General features: G+C 44.2%; 2 protein-coding genes across 9 annotated transcripts; both read right to left on the reverse strand.

Moving 5' to 3' along the window:
• Nucleotides 1-493: 493 nt before the first annotated feature.
• On the reverse strand, nt 494-9,745 carry LOC143117323 (torsin-1A-interacting protein 1). 2 transcript variants are annotated; one of them, XM_076278972.1, is made up of 9 exons: nt 9,560-9,745; nt 8,801-8,932; nt 8,453-8,611; nt 7,665-7,817; nt 2,582-2,719; nt 2,395-2,490; nt 2,225-2,281; nt 1,433-1,854; nt 494-1,061 (listed from the first exon to the last, which is right to left on the reverse strand). In XM_076278972.1, exons 1-9 carry the CDS (start codon nt 9,633-9,635, stop codon nt 672-674), a joined length of 1,623 nt encoding a protein of 540 aa, XP_076135087.1. In that variant the 5' UTR covers nt 9,636-9,745; the 3' UTR covers nt 494-671. The 2 variants fall into 2 exon arrangements, with proteins under 2 accessions (XP_076135087.1, XP_076135086.1); XM_076278971.1 differs by having other exon boundaries at nt 495-1,061; nt 2,395-2,493; nt 9,560-9,744.
• A 142-nt stretch (nt 9,746-9,887) lies between these two features.
• LOC143117321 (uncharacterized) lies at nt 9,888-15,031 on the reverse strand. Of its 7 annotated transcripts, none has more exons than XM_076278970.1 (10): nt 14,977-15,031; nt 14,191-14,262; nt 12,812-12,970; nt 12,359-12,679; nt 12,164-12,244; nt 11,986-12,069; nt 11,456-11,554; nt 11,228-11,353; nt 10,753-11,126; nt 9,888-10,657 (listed from the first exon to the last, which is right to left on the reverse strand). In XM_076278970.1, the coding sequence occupies exons 2-10, from the start codon at nt 14,216-14,218 to the stop codon at nt 10,268-10,270; spliced, it is 1,662 nt and encodes a 553-aa protein (XP_076135085.1). In that variant the 5' UTR covers nt 14,219-14,262; nt 14,977-15,031; the 3' UTR covers nt 9,888-10,267. The 7 variants fall into 7 exon arrangements, with proteins under 7 accessions (XP_076135085.1, XP_076135082.1, XP_076135081.1 ...); XM_076278967.1 differs by having other exon boundaries at nt 12,164-12,250; XM_076278966.1 differs by having other exon boundaries at nt 12,164-12,253.
• Between the last annotated feature and the right edge of the window lie 5,391 nt (nt 15,032-20,422).

Genomic DNA, 20,422 nt, shown 5'->3' on the forward strand with positions numbered 1-20,422 from the left:
CAAGATCAGAAAATATTTTCTTTCAATTCCTTATGCAGCCTTAAAACTGTCAGTCACAAAAAAAGCCACCAGCCGTTTCTGAGAGCACACTGGGACCATACGAGAGGTGTAACTACATGGGAGGTCTGTGTTTTTACAGTCTGATCTTCACATAGTCCAGCACTGCGTCTGTCGCAAATACAAAAATCTCACATCATGACTTCATTGCTCACCAAACCCAGAACGTGTATTTGAGCTGGGAACGTAAAAAACCTGAGCGTTAGGTACCAAAAGCTCAGTGTAGTTTCCCCTGCGTCAATCAGAGATCATTCTTGGACACTCATACAAATCATCTTCATCAAACACGCATTAAAAAACACACACACACACACACACACACACACACACACACACACACACACACACACACACACACACACACACACACACACACACACACACACACACACACACACACACACACACACACACACACACACACACACACACACACACACACACACACACACACACACACACACACACACACACACACACACACACACACACACACACACACACACACACACGGTAGCTGTAGACCAGATCTTCTAGAGAGTAACTCCAGTGCAAGTAGCTTCCTGAGCACATGTCGACTGTGATTCTTCACTCATTTTTTCCCTCGGGTTCTCTCAGTTCGTGTCACAGCCGCCTTCCTCGATGTGCTCCTCCACATTCACAGGCAGGATGAGGTGCGAGATGCGGCTCCACAGCCCACTCAGCTTGTCCACGTCCATTTTGTCGAAGGTGTCGGGCTGGTCGGGTACCAGGAACTTCTTGTGGATGTGGTCGTGCACCATCTCCTCCACCTCTCGGAGGCTGACCTCGGGATCCACAGCGTCCTGAGGCAGAAGCACGGTGAAGGCCAGGAGAGGACTCTTGTAGGCGGCGTTCTCGTGGTCGCAGTAGCGGTAGAAGATGAGCGTGGAGCTCGGCGGCAGCTCTTCCAGACGGTGGATGACGGCAGCCGGCTTGTCGCCCTCAAAGGCTTCTTTCAGCTGGTTGTCCAGATCTAGCTTCACCTGGTGCAATAACGGATGAAGGAGAAATTAATTTATAAAAACATGAGTAAACAAGGAAGGAAACAAACAAATACAGCACCAAACAAACACCAGTGACCATACTACATTCAAAATGTATTACCTAGTTGGCCCGGTACTGCATCGTAGGAAAGAATAAAGCCCGACTGCTGACCAACTACAACCGAACTAATCTTTTTTTTTCCAGCTGTTACCTAGGTGCACCTGATCCTTTTCTGGGTCGACCTAAAGTTCAGCACTTTACTGTTGTGTCTCCTTTTACACGTTCATGATCCAGCGGTGATCTAGCTAATCTCTGCACCAGTTATTTCACTGCCACTTCACAAGACACAATCATGCCTTTGCTTCCTCACCTGATTGGCATCCTTGTCAGCCAGACTCGCTCCGTCCAGCTCCAGCAGAGAGCCGTTGACCGCCGTGGAGAAGGCCGACGCAAGGCCTGCGGCCAGGCATCTCAGCGTCCTCTGCGCCTCGCGGCCCCCGGTCAGGATCAGGCTGACCGGTTCAGAAGGTTGGGCCGTCTGCAGGTGCCGCTGGAGGTGTATGCTGCTGCGCCTCCAGAACTCGTCCCGCTGGCTCCGAAACTGTTGCTTCAGCCCCGTCATGCGGCCGGAGAAGACGTCCAGCGAGGGGTTCGGGGATGCGGGTTGTGATGCAGCTCGTTTGCTGAGGAGGGCTGACCACGGAACCCTCTGGTAGCCCAGCACGGCTACAGAGATGGAGACGCAGAGCAGGAAAAGCCACAGGATGATCGTGTAAATACGACTCGCACCACCTGCACAGAGGGGGGAAATAGAGAACAAATATTTATGTCACAAACTGTAAATACATATACTGCTCAAAAACATTAAGGGAACACTTCAATCATACACTGGATCGGTACTCTGACAGTGTTTGGTTCTGAGCACAAGTAAAACTTTTGAGGCGAGTGTTTTATTTTGCAAGAACTGTCAGACATTCTGTGAATGTAGTTTGAGAATGGAGAAAAGGGTGGAAGGTTTCAAAATATGTGTTTTAACAATTGTGGAAAACTGTAAGTGTTCCCTTAAATATTTTGAGCAGTGTATTAATGTGCTCTGTACAAGCATGTGGATGTAACTTTTTTGTGTGTTAGTGCCTGCAAGTGAGAAAAAAAAATACTGTACCTTGACTCGGAGTCTTGGCCTGGCTTGGTTTAGCTTTAGGCAACACTCTTGTCAATTCTTTAAGTACACAAACACACACACAAATGATTTATAATTCATTCACTGGTTGATTTCCTTTGACAAAAAGAGGAGTCCTGTGTGACTTGAAGTGAACTAGAAATCTGCTTTACCTGCTTTCTTGGCCAGTTCTTTATTATGCACAATGTTGTTTAAAGTCTGGTTGTGACTCATACCCCGTCGAGTTCTTCTTGCAAAGTCAACATGATCTGCTGGATATGACAGCAGGATTCACATGAGACATCATACTCTCTGACCTTTTCATGGAAGGCATTCATCCAGAACTATGTGAATGGATACCTGGGAGCCTGTCCTGCAGCTTGCGGTGATACTGTTGGATGTTCTGCTGGATGCTCTGCGCCGTTTGACCTTCAGTCCTGTTGTCTCTCTTGGGTTTGGTGGGGATGTGTAGAGAAGCACCAGAGCCTCTTTTTGACCCTTAACATTTACACACACAAACACACAACGCAGCATGATGAAGTTCCAATCTAAAACTAGTAAGGAAACTATGAAAGCATGCAAAAACCTTATAGACTAGGCAGGATTTTGGAAAATGTGCTTATCTAAAGTCCCGAAGGCAAATCATGTTAATTTTTGGCATACAACATTTTTAGGGGTTTTGAAGGGTGCTGAATTCAAATCTTCTGTATGCCAGGCTCAAAAACGTCCCATAATGCCCCAAAATGGAGAAATCCAATATGGCAGCCGCCAGGTCAAAATTTAATTAATCACTTATCTTTTGGACTGTACAAGGTAAAAACCTGAATGTAATGTGCTTTTATAGGCTAGTGCTTTAATAAGACTAAATGAAATGCTTGAAATTAATGTACATGGTTAAAAATTGTCTCGGATAATGAATAATTCATGAAAAAAGGACCATGAAACAGGTTGATGACTTTCTGAAGCATTTACTTAAAACATGTTTAGAAGCAAGGTTGATTACCATATTTTAACTATCTATTTATATTATTTATCTGTATTTTAACTATTTATTTAGTATTTGAAGAAAGTGCTTGAAACTCTTAACCTGAAGGCCTATGTTTAAAACTGTTACTACTAGATTTGCCTACTAATGAAATATTGTACCTCAGCCTATTGTTTTGATGTCCAGTGTGCTATGACGACATGTTTGCCCATCCCACCTAAATACCCATATATAGCCGTGAATGAGGCCACACCCTCTATCTATACACCGAGGAGGCGCTTGTGAACTATGTCGCTCCCCTCATATGATGCTCAGCAGTAACTATAACATAATATTATAACAATTTGTTTAGGACCATGTAATACATCTGTAATAACATGTAAAGATTGTTATGTGAGGATTATATATAGGCTGACTGAATAATTAATATATTATAAGAAACTAAAATTGTTTTAGCTAGTTAGCCTTTGTGAACTAGAGCCTTCACTCTCCGGGATGTGGGCCCCCTCTTGACAAGATGTTGGCCGCAGCATTCAAGGCCCCCGGCACATGAACTGCTCTGAGAGAGCTGAACAGGGGATGAGCCCAGAGCCACAGGTCTGTCGCCAGGCTGCAAAGACCTGGAGACCCCAAGCCCCCCGGTTCTCACCATCACATGTTGGCCTCTTAGCCACGGTAGAAAGTGCCGGAGGGCGAGGAGAGCGGCCCTCAGCTCCAGGACATGGATGTGCTGGGGTAGCCAAGGGTCCGTCCAGAGACCATTGATGCCCTGACCATCGAGAACGGTGCCCCAGCCTACTGGGGATGCGTCTGTAAATATGACCCGGCGACAAATCACCAGTCCCATGGCACTCCCCCTCTCGGTGTTGGTGGGCTCTCTCCACCAGTGTAGGGCCCTGTGAAGCCTGCGGGACACAGTCACCTTGGCCTGGGAGGGCCCTTGGGGGCACAGGCCTAGGCTCAACAGGCACCTCTGGACTGGGAGCATGTGAAGGAGGGCAAGGGGGACTACCTGCACCATTGCCACCATAAGGCCCAAGAGGCGAAGGCAGAGTTTCCTCTCCACCTGGGCGTGCAACGTGAAGCGACAGACTGCTGTCTCGCCGGTGAGAGAGTCACGGATGCCCTCCTGGAGTCCAGGGCCATGCCCAGGAAGGTGGTGACCTGGGAAGGCTGGAGCCTGCTTTTCTTGGGATTGGGGCGCAAGCCCAAGTCCTGAGTGTGCTTCAACAGCAAGGCCACGTGTAGGCGGCATTGCACTTCTGAGGTTGCACAGATGAGCCAGTCGTCTAGATAGTTTAATATTCTGAGCCCCCCCTGCCTCATGGGTGCAAGAACTGCATCCATGCACCTGGTGAAGGTTCGTGGGGCCAGAGAGATTCCAAATTGGAGGACTTGGAACTCGAAAATCTGACCCTCGAACGTAAACCTCAAGAACTCCCAATGCCCCGGCCAGATGGGTATCTGAAAATAAGCATCCTGCCTCGGAACTGTGGGTGGTACCCATGGGTCATGGTGGAGAGCACCCATGGATCCGCTCCTAATGCCAGCCAAGCCTTCCTGCATCGAGCGGAGAGGCGAGGCTGGCTGGCCCGGAGATTGTCAGGAACGATGAGGGCGCCTGGAGGGGCCACCCCGCCCCTGGGATGCCAGAAGCCGCTGCCTGAGATCAGTCGGCCCCCAAGACGGATGCCCCAAGGTAAGTGTTGGCTGAGGCGTGAATGCCCTAGAGCGCCTAGCGCCCCTGGCAAGCCTGCCAAGAGACACCTGACACCTCTTCTGCACAGCGGCGGCTGTCACATACCTGCTGCAACAGTGTGGTTGCCTGTGGGCCGAACATGGACCCAGGCTCCATCGGCACTCTCAAAAGACGCTCTCTGACTGCCTGCTGGGGCTGAGATTGAGACAGCCAGAGATGGTGTCTAGCTACCCAGAACTGAGCCAAGGAGCGGCCCGATGCCACTACCTGCTCCTTAGACACTGCAGCGAGGCACACAGAGGCTGACTGGAGCTCACTCAAAAGAGTGGGATCACCGGCACTGCTTTGCAAAAGGCAATGGGCTTCTCTGGAAGGGGAATATCAAAAGCCCTGGATGCCCTGCCAACGACCTCCTCACACAGACGGGCCAAGGTAACTCCTCTCCCTCAGACGAGAGAACAGTCTCAACGTCCACAATGGCCTCCTCATCTTCCTCCTCCAGCTCACACGGACTGGTAGGAGGAGCAGGTTGGGGAACTGCAGGCCTTGTGCAAAGAGAAAACAGTGAGTCTGCTGAGGACTCCCCAAACCCCTTGGCTACTCTTGCCATCTTTCTTGACGGCCCCTCGGAAACAGGAGAACACACACGTTTACCAGAGAAAACTAGATGTACCGCAGAGCGGTACAAAATATGACCGCCGCCCAGTCCAGCACATTTTTTCCACAAAAATAAATCACGCTGAAAGGCCTATATGATTCGAACTGTCTCACTAAATTGCATTATCCACACTCAATTCTCACTGGTATCTGCTAGACAACAAGTACCAAAACATGATTAGTTCATAGATTTCACATGTAAAATTCATTTTATACAACCCCACCCCCATCTTGCCTGTTCATAATTCTGAGAAATTCTTGAATTGTGTGCATGTGTGCGTGTACACGTTTATGTTTATGTGTGTGGGTGTGTGTGTGTGTGTGTGTGCTTGTGTGTTTGCCTGCGTATGTGTGTTTGTGCATGTGCATGCATGCGTACATATGTCTACTGTGTGAGTATGTGTCATACGTATGATTACTGTGAATGTATGTGTGTGCGTGTGTATCTGTTTATGCACATGTGTGCACATGGAATGGGTTAACATGACCCCTGGAGGCAAACATACGAAAATAATTGGTCATCCTAGTTCGCAGAAAACTGTAGATTTCTGTAACTGTAGGGCCTAGGATGTAATTTCTGTATATTCACAGAAAACTGTGTCTGCCCTACCCTCCTTTCGGGGGCTCCAGTACAGTGGGGGGGCTACAGATCAAAACGAAAAACGATGGTTCCATGCTATCCATGTGGGGTTACATGCCCACCAAGTTTTGTGTACACCGGTCTTTCAGTGTCCCGGGAATCCTTGTTGGTGTACGGTCACTAAATGTACACATAAATTATTTTATTGTAAGGCCCCCCCATGAACGAAAGTTCACAAAACTTGGCATGCATTCGGAGGGTGTCATAATGATCCTACACTTTCAATTTCGTGCAGTTTTGACCATGTCAGCCAGAGATATTGTGATGAAAACACCAAATTTTTTGCTTTTTAATTTTTAACTAGGTGGCGCTATACATGAAATAAGTGGTAATGGGATGGGTTGACAGGCCCTACGGTTCTCGAGATATTCACAGAAAACTGTCTCCGGCCACCTACAGGCCAGTTGGTGTATAGTAACATAAATTAATTTATTGTGTGGCCCCCCATGAACGGAATTCCACGAAACTTGGCGTGCATTCAGAGGGTGTCATAATGATCCTACACTTCCAATTTCGGTCACAGATACCTGCGATTACAACACCTCATTTTTACTTTTTTGTGTTTAACTAGGTGGCGCTATACATGAAATGAGTGGTTATGGAATGGGTTGACATGGCCCCTTGAGATCAACATACAAAAAAAATGGTCCTCCTAAACCTTACGGTTCTTGAGATATTCACAGAAAACTGTGTCTGCCTTACCCTCCTTTCAGGGGGTGCAGCTTCGCTGCGCGGCGGTCATAATAATAAAACAATTCATGCACGACTGGGGGGGCGTCCCTTGCCTAGAAAGCATGTTGGTGGCCCAAACACAACACACACTTATCATGGCCATCCAAATGTGGATGATCAGTTAGTGCCACAGCTACTATCTCTCACCAATTCCAAAAGCTTGTAAGGAGATCACCTCCTGTGGTTGCTTCAAGGGATGTCTAAGCCTGCGCTGCAGTTGCAGGAAAAGTGGCATGTTATGCATGAAGTCATGCAGCTGCAGCAGCACCTGTCAGAACACTGCTGGAGAGGAGGAGGATGAGGATGATTAGGATGGCCTACAGTAAGTGTGTAACCTACCTCTTCATACCAAGAAGTTTCAAGAATTGAATAGAATAGAATGGATTAATTACTAAATAAATAGGAAAAGATGCATTATTAAAGAAATAGTTAAAATACAGATAAATAGATAAAAACAGATAAATAATATAAATAGATAGTTAAAATATGGTAATCAACTTTGTTTCTCAACATGTTTCAAGTAAATTGAAGATTTGAATTCAGCACCCTTCAAAACCCCTAAAAAAGTTGTATGCCAATTTCTTTTAAAAATTGACCTAGACTATTACAAACTCCATCAACTGCCAAATTGGTAATGACAAAAGCTTGCCAAAGCAGCAGTGCGGTTGGCGATGACGTGTTGTGGCGTCTTTTCTTTTATTAATTTTAGAAGTATGCAGTGCGGTCTCACCTGTGCTGTGTTTGATGGGCTCGACCTCTGAGTTCGTCGTGTGAATGGGCCTGCGACTTCTCAGCAGCGATCCAGCCTCCAGTGGCTCCAACTGAAACACCCTCTCTGTGCTTTGGGGGAAACTCTTCAGCGGGGTCAGTCGGACCGATGATTCTGGAAATGTATAAACAGCACTACTAGTTATATCAGCAGGGGTCTCAAGTCTCATGCATTGACTGTGACACTCAATTGACAGGTCTAGCACTACCTCATGCCACACATGCCTTTTCTCACGCTAGGTTTTTGTCTGTACTTCCTCCAATATATTATTTACATTAGATTAAATAAGAATTGACGGGGTCTGTTAATTTTCAGTATGCACAGGCTGTATACACGCACACAACACTTTGGAATGCTTTCTTAATTCGCTTTCACGTTACTCTTCAATCACTTCCACAAAAAAATGCACTGCATCTAAACAAGAGTTTAAGTTAATAAACATGTTCTATTTATCACTGAAAACCGAACGACTATTCATCTATAAACTCAGCACCATGGAAAAATAATAATAGAACTGCAAATTAAAGTACATTTAAATTGACTATAAACTAATTTATCAAGACTAGATAGTCTGAATGACTGCGCAGATCAATAAAGCTAGGAAAATAACGATAGTATACAGTTTTAGACAGGGTGTCACTGTGATGGTCAAGTGGTGATTTTAATATCTGAATGCATGCATATCAGACTTGGATGTAGCTAGTCTCTGATAGTGAATTTATTACAATGACTACCTATAGACGTCTCACCCCTTATGAGTTTATCGTGCTGCAACACCCCTGGACTTGTCTCTTTATCCTCATCAGACTCCGACTCATCTCCATCCCCTTCCAATTCCATGTCATTGTCACCGTCAGTAGCATCTTCGTCCTCTGCCGACTGCAGGCTTCGCCTTTTCTTAAGTGGCTCTGTTTAATTTCAGCATCCAATGAGTTGATTAATTTTCCACATTATAAATGCATTTTTAAGTTTTAAATATAATGATGCTCTTCATCCACCCGTGATAATGAGTAGCCTATATGCTATGATATGGCATCCATGGGTATTTCCTCCACATTTCACCTTAAACGCGCTTTTTCTGGCAATGTATTACTTACCATCATCATCATCATCAGTGCTCGGAAGTCTCTCTTGGGTCTCGGATCCATTGACCGCAGTACCAACTGGATGTACAGCATCTCTTCGGCTTCTCTTCAAAGGCTCTCTCGGTTTCAACACAATGCCAGAATCTAAGAAAGGCAACGGCGTTAACCAAATTAATTTCAATGTTTGCTAACGTTGGCTAGCTGGGATTTTTCCGCCAAAACTAATAAGGAAAGTGAAACTAACCCGATGCTCAATAATAGCTCAAGTTAATGAATGAGTAACGTAATATAATAATATTATAATAAGTTAGTAATGCCGGTTAAGATGGTTGGGATTCTTCCTGATTGAATAATTTATACATAACACAACATAAGCCAACGACAGTTTACATGCCTAACCCACGATGAATAAATAGTACATGCCGTAGATTAAAAATAAGAAACATATGCTAGAAGCTAGCTGGCTAACGCTGCTTCCGTAACTTAGGGCAAGTCCACATTTTAGGAAGCTAATTGAGACTACTCAAATCAACTTGCTCGTCTGAAGCTGAATCGTGTTGTATGTGAAGTATGCTATAGACAACCAACGTCTGAGTCAACACAATATTTTGTCACGTTAGCCATGTCCACTAACACTACTAACTTGTGCTGAATGTAACGTTGAAGCATAAGCTTAAACGTTAATAGTTCATTCTTAGCCACGGCTATGATTTAAAAAAAACCGTCAGATATGATCATTTATTTAATCAGATAACCAAGGCAGTTACTTACCACCTTTTGTCGACTGTCTTGTTACCCTCCTGCTTGGTGGATCAGTGTTGGTTTTATGCGAATCGCCAGCTTCCATCTTCACCTGATTTAGTTAATATCGCAGTTACACATGCATATCAAACTTTTCGGACTCCATCGACGTTAGCTCCCTAGCATGACAAAGTGTAGTTTCCTTACGGACTGCTTTCTTTGAACACCGCTCTCTTCCGGTACTTTGACAGGACCAGAGCACGTTCTTGGCTGAAAGAGTGGATCTTATTAGACATTCTCTGGAGTGGATCCAGCTCCCTTCATGAGGTCTCTGACGAGACAATTTATTTTCCACACATCTAATTGCATTTTTTATTATTTTTTTTATTTAAAGGCACATTTGAAGTAATCAAATGAAATTTATCAAAACTAAGAACACTTCAAAAAATGATTTTTTTTTTTTTTTTTTTTTTACACTTTGGAATGCTTTCTTAATTCGCTTTCACATTACTCTTCAATCACTTCCAAAGTGTTAAGCGTCTCTTTCTTTATAGCGACAAAAGTGCAAGTGAAGTTAAGGACTCATTCCTTACTAAATCAGGAAAGACCGAGGACGAATCTGAAGAAGGACTGACATGCCCTCTCCATTACTCAGACTTATTCTTTCTCTTTCATTTCTCTTTCATTATTATCTTTTTCGGTGATTATAGAGGAGTCCATGATCCTCCAGTGTCATTATCACTTCCTGTCACAGCCACCTTTCTCCATGTGCTCCTCCATATTTACAGGCAGTATAAGATGGGATATGCGGCTCCACAGCCCACTCAGCTTGTCCACATCCATTTTGTCAAAAGTGTCCGGCTGATCTGAGGTCAGGTACTTTTGGTGGAGGTGGCTGTGTGCCATGTCTTCCACTTGACTCATGCTGAACCCTGGATCCACGGCGTCCTGAGGCAGGAGCATGGTGAAGGCCAGGAAAGGATCCTTGTAGGCGGCGTTCTCGTGGTCGCAGTAGCGGTAGAAGATGAGCGTGGAGCTCGGCGGCAGCTCTTCCAGACGGTGGATGACGGCAGCCGGCTTGTCGCCCTCAAAGGCTTTTCTCAGCTGGTTGTCCAGATCTAGCTTAACCTAAGAAAGATATAATTAAAATAGGGAAATGTGTGATTTCAGCTGCCGATCTTGACCACTGCATGTCATGCCAGTCTGTTGACGAGGTTACTCACCTTGTCGTGGTCCATGTTGGCCAGACTGCTGCCGTCCACCTGAAGCACAGATCCATTGAGGGACGAGGAGAAGGCTTCAGCCAGGCGTACAGCCAGGCACTTCAGGGTCCTCTCTGCTTTGCGGCCCCCCACCAAGATCAGGCTGACCGGCTCGCTGGGCTTGGTGGAATTCAGGTGGCGCTTGAGGTGTATGCGGCTGCGCCTCCAAAGCTCTGACCGCTGATTGCGGAAGCTCTGTTCAACCTTCACCATCTCCTCCTGGAACACTTCCACTCTGTTCAGGTTTGGCTTTCTTGGCTCAGCAGCAGGCCGGTAACACAGTGCCGCCACAGCGATCGCTACGAACACTGCTCCTATAGCCAGCCCCACCGGTACTGGGAAGAGAGAAAAGAGGGAATCGAATTACTAAAGAGTTTGTTGTGTGAAGACTGCGAATGTATTTACACAAGTGAATTGGGTGAATAGAAGTTCTTACCGTGTAGTGTTGATTTTGTTTCTGGAAGAGCTCTCTGATCGGTCTCTTCCACTTCTGTTGTTTGTGTTGTCTGTGTTCTTCCATCCTGCACCTTAGCCTGGGTTTTTTTTCTCAGTCCGGCATCACCTGGAAGTGTAGTCAGTATTGAGTATTTAATACTATGCAAGAGCAGTTGCAGGAGGAAGGGGGAAATGTGGCACATGTAACCTTTTAGGCTTGTCTTCATACCAGTGTCACATCCTGCTGTTGGTACTGCTCCTGCAGGAGGGGTCTCTGTTTTCATTTTTATTTTGTCTGATGCATCTTCACTTTGAATCGCTGCATCTGCTGGTTATAGGAGAGAATACAGCCATAACTCCACAATTTGAACAAACAATTGTTAGAGGAATGGAGAAAACAAGACCCCCCCCCCCCCCCCAATCACTGGTGCTCTACCATTTGTTGGGTTACTTTCATATAAGTATATATACTCTTTTGATCCCGTGAAGGAAAATTTGGTCTCTGCATTTATCCCAATCCGTGAATTAGTGAAACACACTCAGCACACAGTGAGGTGAAGCACACACTAATCCCGGCGCAGTGAGCTGCCTGCAACAACAGCGGCACTCGGGGAGCAGTGAGGGTTTAGGTGCCTTGCTCAAGGGCACTTCAGCCGTGCCTACTGGTCGGGGTTCGAACCGGCAACCCTCCGGTTACAAGTCCGAAGCGCTAACCTGTAGGCCACGGCTGCCCCTCATTGCACCACTGGTATTAATGACCTTCTGCTCCAGCATCCACAGCCGTGGCCTCTGTCCCTCCTTCGCGCGCTGCATCTCCTGCTGCAGTGTTTTCATCTGTTGGTTCTGAGAGGAGCCGGCCATTAGTGACTTAAACTCTTTTAAAGAATAGCAGTAAGAGAATAGGAGGAACACAAGACTGTTACAGAAGGGCCTTTACCTATGGCAGTGTCGCCTCCTGCTCCTGTTTCTGGTCCAGCAGGCACTGAAAGTGTCTCTTCTGCATCTTCACACACAGTTTCTGCATCTACTGTTTCCAGGAGAGAAATCAGCCATGTGGCTGTATGGTTATGTAAAGCTATGAGAGAAATTAAGGGGGAAAAAAACGTTTCAGCTATTCACACATCTCCCCTACCATCGTTGTGCACAGCTGTGTCTGCTGCATGCTTTCCACCTTCTGTTGCATGTACTTCTTCATCTCCTGCGTCTGGTGTTGCAGCAGCCCCTCCGGCTCCTGCTGTGTCTTTCTCAACTCCTCCATCTTTCTCAACTCCTCCATCTTTCTCAACTCCTCCATCTTTCTCAACTCCTCCATCTGCATGAGCTCCTCCATCTGCATGAGCTCCTCCATCTGCATGAGCTCTTCCTCCTCTTCCAATTGCTGCATCTCCTGCCTCATTTACTTCAACTTTGCCCGAATGTCTCGGGTCCTCTGCTGTTGAATCCCCATTTGAGTCTGATAAAGATAAAGTGTTAAATGATAAAGAGGGAAAGAGTGTAGTTATCTGATTTGTAATTGTATCCTGTGAAACCTGTGCAGGCTGTTCAGTGTCTGCTACTCCAACCTATGGTCATCAGGAGCTCTTACCTGATGGTGTTGATTTCACTGCAATGGAGGATGAAAGATCTAATGATCCATCATCAGTGCTCTCTCCATCTTTTCCTCCTGCACTTGTCTTCTGCTCATTGGTCTCCAGTGCCTTTCCATCCAGGCCTGGAGTCAGCAAGTCACCAACAGATCGCTGTTCTAAAAGGCAAGAAGTGAAAGTGCTTTGAACTCCTCTACCTTCTAATTCCTCCCTACTCAAGTTGCCTAGTCTAATAAAGCGTCTGCATTTATTTCATCAGCTTCAAACATCAATAAACAACACAAGATTGTTTCTAAGTAACTAATACACACTCACACACACAAATACACATACAGCTGTTGGACTATAGTGAAGTTCTTTTCACAATAGGAATAAGGGAAAATCATGTGTCAAATCAGACAAAATCCAGGAAAATGGTTGGAACACCGGCTCAAAATTTGTCAAAATAATGTTGTAAACACTTTGGATTGTAAACACTCTAAAAATTACTTGTTATTCCTGTTATTCCTAGCCTGACCAAACTTTGTTGGATGGAAGACAAACATATTCTCAGTATGACTTGGCCATTAAAAGTATGATTTTGAATATGAAGTGAGCACTGATTTTATATAAGCCCCTAGATTCAGAACAATGAGCAAAAAAGTGTGATATTGAGGGTATTGTAAAGTCTTTTTTGTTCCCACGTGACATCAGTATTTGTTTGATTGCCAAAACTGCCGTTGTGAGTCTGAAGCTTTTGGATAAAAGTGTCTGCTAAATACAATTCAACTTTATATTCAATTTGTCTGCAAATACAGCACTTTATTCATTTTTAGACTATATGTGAAGTATACACATCATGTGAACGTGGAGAAATGAGGAGTACAACTTGGTGAAAATCTATATGGGAACAGTTCGATATTCAGGCATGTTGCACCATGTTTCCTTCATAGATACATATACTTTGTTAATTGCGTTGTTATATCTCTACTTCACTTCAAAAAGACATAGGATTTGAACTGAAATATTTTATAGGCCTTAGTTTTCAAACCCACAAACAAGGTTTGAACAACATCTGAGACAGTGCAGCGACAACCTTAACTGATTGGACACGGAATGTCTTCTAGGGTTATATATGATTATAACTGAAACATAAATACCGGTAAGCAGTAGATTGATTTAAAAAGCCGACTCAAAATAATCAATCAAACTTTCCTGAACACAGCTACTTCAAGAATTTGAAACTCTTAGAAATTATGCCTAGACCTAGATCCCTGTGTGTCTCAAGAGCTTGCCAGTGACATAGCACAAATATTAGGCCTACAGTAGACATACCTGAAATAGTCTTTGGAACTGGTCAAGAACCAGGTCACACTTGTAAGTAAGGAAATAAATGTACCTTCATCAGAGTGACTGGAGTCCTGCATCTCTCTGGGAAAATATGTCAACCATCCAAGATGTCAACGGTTACCTAAGAATAAGGAAAACTCAATACGAACCCAAAGATATTTCAAGATTACTCTATTCCAAAGTACAGCACTACAAGACAACTGTATTGCTGGTCCCGCCAGCCAACTTACAACACACAACAGCAGATCAAAGATCATAATAGGCCTAATGAAGAAGCATTGGCCCATTATGGTTGGACAGCAACTCCCAAGAGGACGTACATTCAGCTTGACATCGACAACTTTTGCCAGGCATGTTGCAATTGTAAATCTTAGTGGCATGCATGCATGTAGTAATTTATTTGATGATAGCCTAGTCAGTTTACTTAAAAATTGCTTAATTTCAAGTATTGTTACAGCGGATATTGTGTAATTCGTTTGACATTTCCCCTAACGTTATATTTGCAAACTGTATGTTCACACGAGGTCCCATAAACTAAATCAAGCACGCCATTTTTGCCAAAAGACCAGTGATTCCTCTATATAGTTAACGAAGAAAGAAACCAAAATTGGCGTTACCATTACTGTCTAACATAGCCAGCTAACGCGGTTAGCTATAATCTTGGGAGCTAGGTCGAGTGTCCGCTCTTATCAATATGTGCCAAGTAAAGGCACACTGTTGTCCTCCGTGTTGAGCTCACAGTAAAACCCATAGAAATAACGTTAGTTGCGGATTATGACCAATGATTATGACTTATTTGCCGTTACGACTAACAAAGCGAAACCAAAACACTCACCAATGTCGTGTATCTCTCCGGTTGGACTGCATTTTCGGCAGGAACTATACTTTTGATACAGTTGTAGTAAGGGACGTAAATCACGAATGCACACTCTTCCGGCTTTTATTCTCTAGGAAGGGGAAGTTCCGTCAGAGAACGTTTTGCTGTGGTGTTTTCTTTTACTGTCTGTGGTGTTTCCCCCCTCGAAATAAAATGTTTCATGGCCACCTCAGGGCTGCTTTTCCTGGGACCAAGCTTCAAAATGCTTTGTTTATGAATTTATATCAGAGAATGTCTAATAGGAATTTGCTCTGGGTCGTTTTTGTTGGAGTGGCCCCTGGTGGTCTGTGAAGGTGTTGCAGCTGGCCCCTATATTTCACAACGTCATTACACGTAAACGTACAAACTATTTATTTTCTTTATTAAAAGTGGTACTGAGGTTGCTTTCACAATGATTTCAGAATGGTGGTCTTTGAGTCACTACCAGTTAAAAAAAACTGCTTTACCTGACACAATGATTGATTGTGGACAAATATGCAAACATAGGCCTATATGCTGAAATTATGCCCACACACAGGGCAATTAAGCTGGGAAATTTAAGCAAGTATGCTTACATGGCAGAAATGTATGGTATTATATTCTCTCTCAGACTGCATCACTTTAACACACATGCGACCACAATACACTTAAGCATGCAACCAGAGAGGGTTCCCAGAGAGGATTCCCCTATGGATCAATAAAGTATATCTATCTATCTATCTATCTATCTATAGCGGAGCTAGTAATCAAGGATCTTTGATGCAACCGCTACAGCCCCTATGTTGCAGTAGCCAGGATTACGGCTGTAGCCTATGTTGTGATGGCGCAGGGTTTTAACAGTGTTAGTGTAACAGAGGTCGTCTCTCCCCTCCCTCGATCACTCTGCGTTGTGTTGTAGTGGAAGTGATGGACGCCACAACCGACCTTTGCTTTAATATTTATTGCTCTGAAATCTGGAATATGACAAATCAAACACAAATCAGGCAGGGAGCGAGCCAGTCGCGTCACAGCTCCTCTGCCTCAGGACAGTAGCAAAAGAGAGCGCAGCAAACTTACGAGACACGCAGTTGCGTGAATCGTCATAAAAGTACATGTGAAAAGACAATAACACAATAAAACAAACATGGCATACCTGGAATATGACAAATCAAACACAAATCAGGCAGGGAGCGAGCCAGTCGCGTCACAGCTCCTGCCAATCAAACAGGTAACCCACGTTTAAATACATTCAGTCAATTCACCAGTATGAAGATCTGTAAGCTAACTAGTTAACGCCGCTACACCTGCAGCCACGTTAGCAGACTGTAGCATGTAAAACTGAGGTAATATGCACTGTGTCACGATCTAACATAAAAACAGAGATTAAACAAACGTAACTCGTATATAAGGTGTGCAACACCAGAAAACAGTTCTTTGTGAAAAATGCACAATACAAGTATATAAAAGATATGATGTATTGTATGCAAGACTCCACATACCTCTGCCTCAGGACAGTAGCAAAAGAGGCAGAGGAGGGGGCTACATGAACACTTAAGGGGTCTTCAGCGTGGGAACCAACCCCTGCCACACCCAAGCCACACCCCCCTACAACCTACTGTACCTCAGAGGCGTGGGAAACTACAAAATATGTCCATAGAACTTGTAGACACGATGGGGAAATTCAGGGAAGCATAATTACCCCTGCTACACTAGGGGAGCCCTTTATATAAATAAACCTCCTTGTATCCTTGTATCTACAACATTTATTGCCTTTTCCCCCTCAATGTGTGAGGGATTGAGCAGTGGAGACAGGTTTGAAGGTTCAAAGAAAAGATGGGTCTATTTCCCAAAATGATTAAACACTTGAATTAAATTAAAAAAATAAATAAACAGAAGCCAACCCTCCAACATCAACTGCTAAACTGACACAAAGGACAAACTTAAATAGTGGCTGATTAGACCATCACTAACTGAAATACAACAATATCAATACAACAAAATCAGAAAGTTAGAGTAACTAGTAGGCCTAGCCAAAATCACAGACAAGAGATAAATATGAGTACAGGCGGGAGGAGGTTATCGACCGAAGAGCAAAAGCTGCATTACAGCCCTTAGTGATAACAAAAAAAATGTCTCTTGTCTCGGTTACAATACCAACAAGTCGGCACAAAACGGCACTGAACATGCTGTATGTAATGCACGAAAAACTTTTTTCTGTGTCAACCTTTTTGGTGTGTCATTTGTTCAGCTCTGGTTTTGATACAACTGCTCAAAACCCCATTTGGAAAAGTGTCCTCCGCCCAGATTTCCATACTTTAAAACAGCTAGGACTTGTCACCACAGCATTTACGCCTTTATCCTAAAATGAAAGTGCTTAAGCCACAATCCTCTCATGCACCAACTTCAGTATGAAGACTGAACCAAATCTTTATGTACAACACAACACCAAACTGAACTTCTGGCCATGAGCTGGACTTCTAGGGCAACAGAAAACTAATGTGACAGCTTCAGTTTCAGGACAGTGTGCAATTAAAACATAAATGTAAACATTTGATGCATTGCACCAGAGTTAGCCTTGGGCTAATTTACATCTGTAGCTCACTACTAAGAGTAAAATATGCAAAGTCCAGATTCGCTATACAGATGAGTGTTGTAGGCCTGCAGGTGCTGCAAGGGCAGATGGGTGTTGTAGGCCTACAGGTGCTGCAAGGGCAGATGGGTGTTGTAGGCCTACAGGTGCTGCAGGGGCAGATGGGTGTTGTAGGCCTACAGGTGCTGCAGGGGCAGATGGGTGTTGTAGGCCTACAGGTGCTGCAGGGGCAGATGGGTGTTGTAGGTCTATGGTGCTATAGGGGCAGATGGGTGTTGTAGGCCTACATGTGCTGTAGGGGCAGATGGGTGTTGTAGGCCTACAGGTGCTGCAGGGGCAGATGGGTGTTGTAGGATGTAGGCCTACAGGTGTTGCAGGAGCAGATGGGTGTTGTAGGCCTACAGGTGCTGCAGGGGCAGATGGGTGTTGTAGGCCCACAGGTGCAGCAGAGTAGCCCCTGCAGAGACTGCAGCTAGAGCTAGAGGCTGCACAGTCTGTATCCATGATCCTCTGAAACAAGGACTCTATGGCCTCAGGTGATAAGGACAGTGGCACCACTAGAGATACATATTTTTTTTATTAAATAACATACAACATGCAGTTATTAAGATTACATTATTGTTTCACTTTTTTTTTTTCAGAAAAAAAACATTGGATACCTTGAATGTCGCTTATTAAAGATCATAGAACAAAAGTGACACAAGTAGCAGATAGCATCTAGTAAGATGCTCCTAGATGTATGAAAAGTGTGTACCTTCAGCGGTGTAGTGCACTTTCAAAAAGGGCCTTGTGCAATCCTGTTACGGTCTGTTTTCCTCTCGTTGCCCGCAACAGCTGGCGCCTGGCCTGATGCCACACTCTCCTGCACTGGTTAGGCCTATACAGTGCATACAGAAAGTATTTAGAGTAAAAAAGGACAACCATCAGTGCATCACTCCACCAATCACGCCTTTATGATAAGAGTGGACTGATAGAAGCCATTTTTGCTGTGAGTTTCCCAAAAAGCAAAAGTTTTTACACTATGTGACAGTCTGTGTCATGTCTGTTTTTCCAACTGATTCGGGAATTGAACTCCAGCTGGTTGTCAGGCATTTTTCTCAGATTTTCCTAAATTGATGCAAATGTATAATTTGCAAGTCATTAACCGTTACAGTATAATTCGAATTTTACTGAACAAACCTCCCAATGATAACAGTATTTTTTTCAAAAATAAAAAACTCAAAAAAGTACTGTTCCAAATTATTATGCACAACAAAGTTTCAAGACATTTTATAGGTTGTAACAAACTAAAAATGGTAATTTGTTGAATTTGTAGCATTAGGGGGTGATATATATTAAATCAAAAGTTATTTCAATCAAAAAAATCTTAACAGACCAAGTTACATGTTAACATTGGAAACCTTCATTGATATCACCTTCACAATTCTTCCATCCATTGAACTTGTGAGTTTTTGGAGAGTTTCTGCTTTAATGTCCTCTAGCCTTCCAGAGCTGCCAGAATGTCAGAATAGCCCCCCAGAGCTGCTGCTTGGATGTGAACTGCTTTCCACCCTCATAGATCTTTTGCTTGATGCTCCAAAGGTTCTCAATAGGGTTGAGGTCAGGGGAAGATGGGGGCCACACCATGAGTTTCTCTCCTTTTATGCCCATAGCAGCCAATTACCCAGAGATATCCTTTGCAGCATAGATGGTGCATTGTCATGCACAAAGATGATTTTGCACGGAAGGCACGGTTCTTCTTTTTGTACTACGGAAGAAAGTGGTCAGTCAGAAACTCTACTTTGCCGAGGTCATTTTCACTACGTCGGGGACCCTAAAGGGGCCGACCAGCTCTCTCCCCATGATTCCGGCCCAAAATATGACTCCGCCACCTCCTTGCTGACATCTCATCCTTGTTGGGACATGGTGGCCATTCACCAACCATCCATTACTCCATCCATCTGGACCATCTAGGGTTCCGTAAACAAAACTGTTTGAAAATTAGTCTTCATGTATTCCTGAGCCCACTGCAACCATTTCTGCTTGCATTGTTTAGGGGTGGCCAAATAGTAGGTTTATGCACACTTGTAAACTTCTTCAGGATCCTACACAGTGCCGGTTCAGACCTCCATGGGGCCCTAAGCAAAATCCTGCTAAGGGGCCCTCCTACCTGAACTCTGAGCGTGAAAATGTAACCATTTTTTTACAGTATCGTCTGACACCTCAGTGCTCCCAATACAATCATGCCACCCCATTTTGGATGTCTAACTTCTATGGAAGTTACCAAATATAGTGTTTCTCCCTATAAAGGACTAGGAGAAAGAAACATAATTGTGTGTGAATCACCTTCACACAGCAATAAATGCCCAGTTTCAATGTCTTTCAGTGTCTGGGCTGTTTGCTTTTGATGCTTGCTGTACATATCCCCTTGCAAAAAATAACTGCAGTTTTTTCAAGTACAGTTCAGTTATACCACAGTAGGCTACAGTGCAGTATAGTATTTTCATGTCCAAAATACTGCTGTAGTACAGTACTATGCAGTACGATGCAGTTTTGTGTGTCTAAAATACTGCATTCCCTGCATAAGAACTGCAAATATTTTCTCCAGGTGTCTGAGATTGATTTCAATGATCCAAAGAGCCCTGAGACACAATACCATGACTTTAATTGAAAAACAAAATAAATAGATATTTATGACACTTAAATCCAATTTGCATAATAATTTGAAATAGGTGTATTTTGGTAAGCCCTAGGGCTAGGCTATCTGTATTTTGGCTGCTATAACATGATTTTCCTCTGGAAATTATTAAAGTCATCTATCTATTATTTCCTAATGCATGGGTTCCCAAAGTGGGGGTCGCGGGACGCCGAGGGGTG

Source organism: Alosa pseudoharengus, unplaced genomic scaffold (assembly GCF_046254945.1).
Source record: "Alosa pseudoharengus isolate Yale_2024_CS ecotype anadromous, Long Island Sound unplaced genomic scaffold, YU_APseudo_1.1 YU_APseudo_1.1_scf_11, whole genome shotgun sequence".
Classification (NCBI taxonomy): Eukaryota; Metazoa; Chordata; class Actinopteri; order Clupeiformes; family Clupeidae; genus Alosa; species Alosa pseudoharengus.

Coding starts and splice junctions, on each gene's coding strand:
- LOC143117323 (XM_076278971.1), bottom strand. CDS start 9,635: ATGGAAGCTGGCGATTCGCATAAAACCAACACTGATCCACCAAGCAGG. Junction 2,720..7,664: donor GCCCATCAAACACAGCACAG/GTGAGACCGCAC, acceptor GTAAATGTTAAG/GGTCAAAAAGAGGCTCTGGT. Junction 2,494..2,581: donor GCTGCAGGACAGGCTCCCAG/GTATCCATTCAC, acceptor TGTCATATCCAG/CAGATCATGTTGACTTTGCA.
- LOC143117321 (XM_076278962.1), bottom strand. CDS start 14,218: ATGCAGGACTCCAGTCACTCTGATGAAG. Junction 12,971..14,190: donor CTCCAGTCACTCTGATGAAG/GTACATTTATTT, acceptor CTTGCCTTTTAG/AACAGCGATCTGTTGGTGAC. Junction 10,658..10,752: donor CCAACATGGACCACGACAAG/GTGAGTAACCTC, acceptor TATCTTTCTTAG/GTTAAGCTAGATCTGGACAA.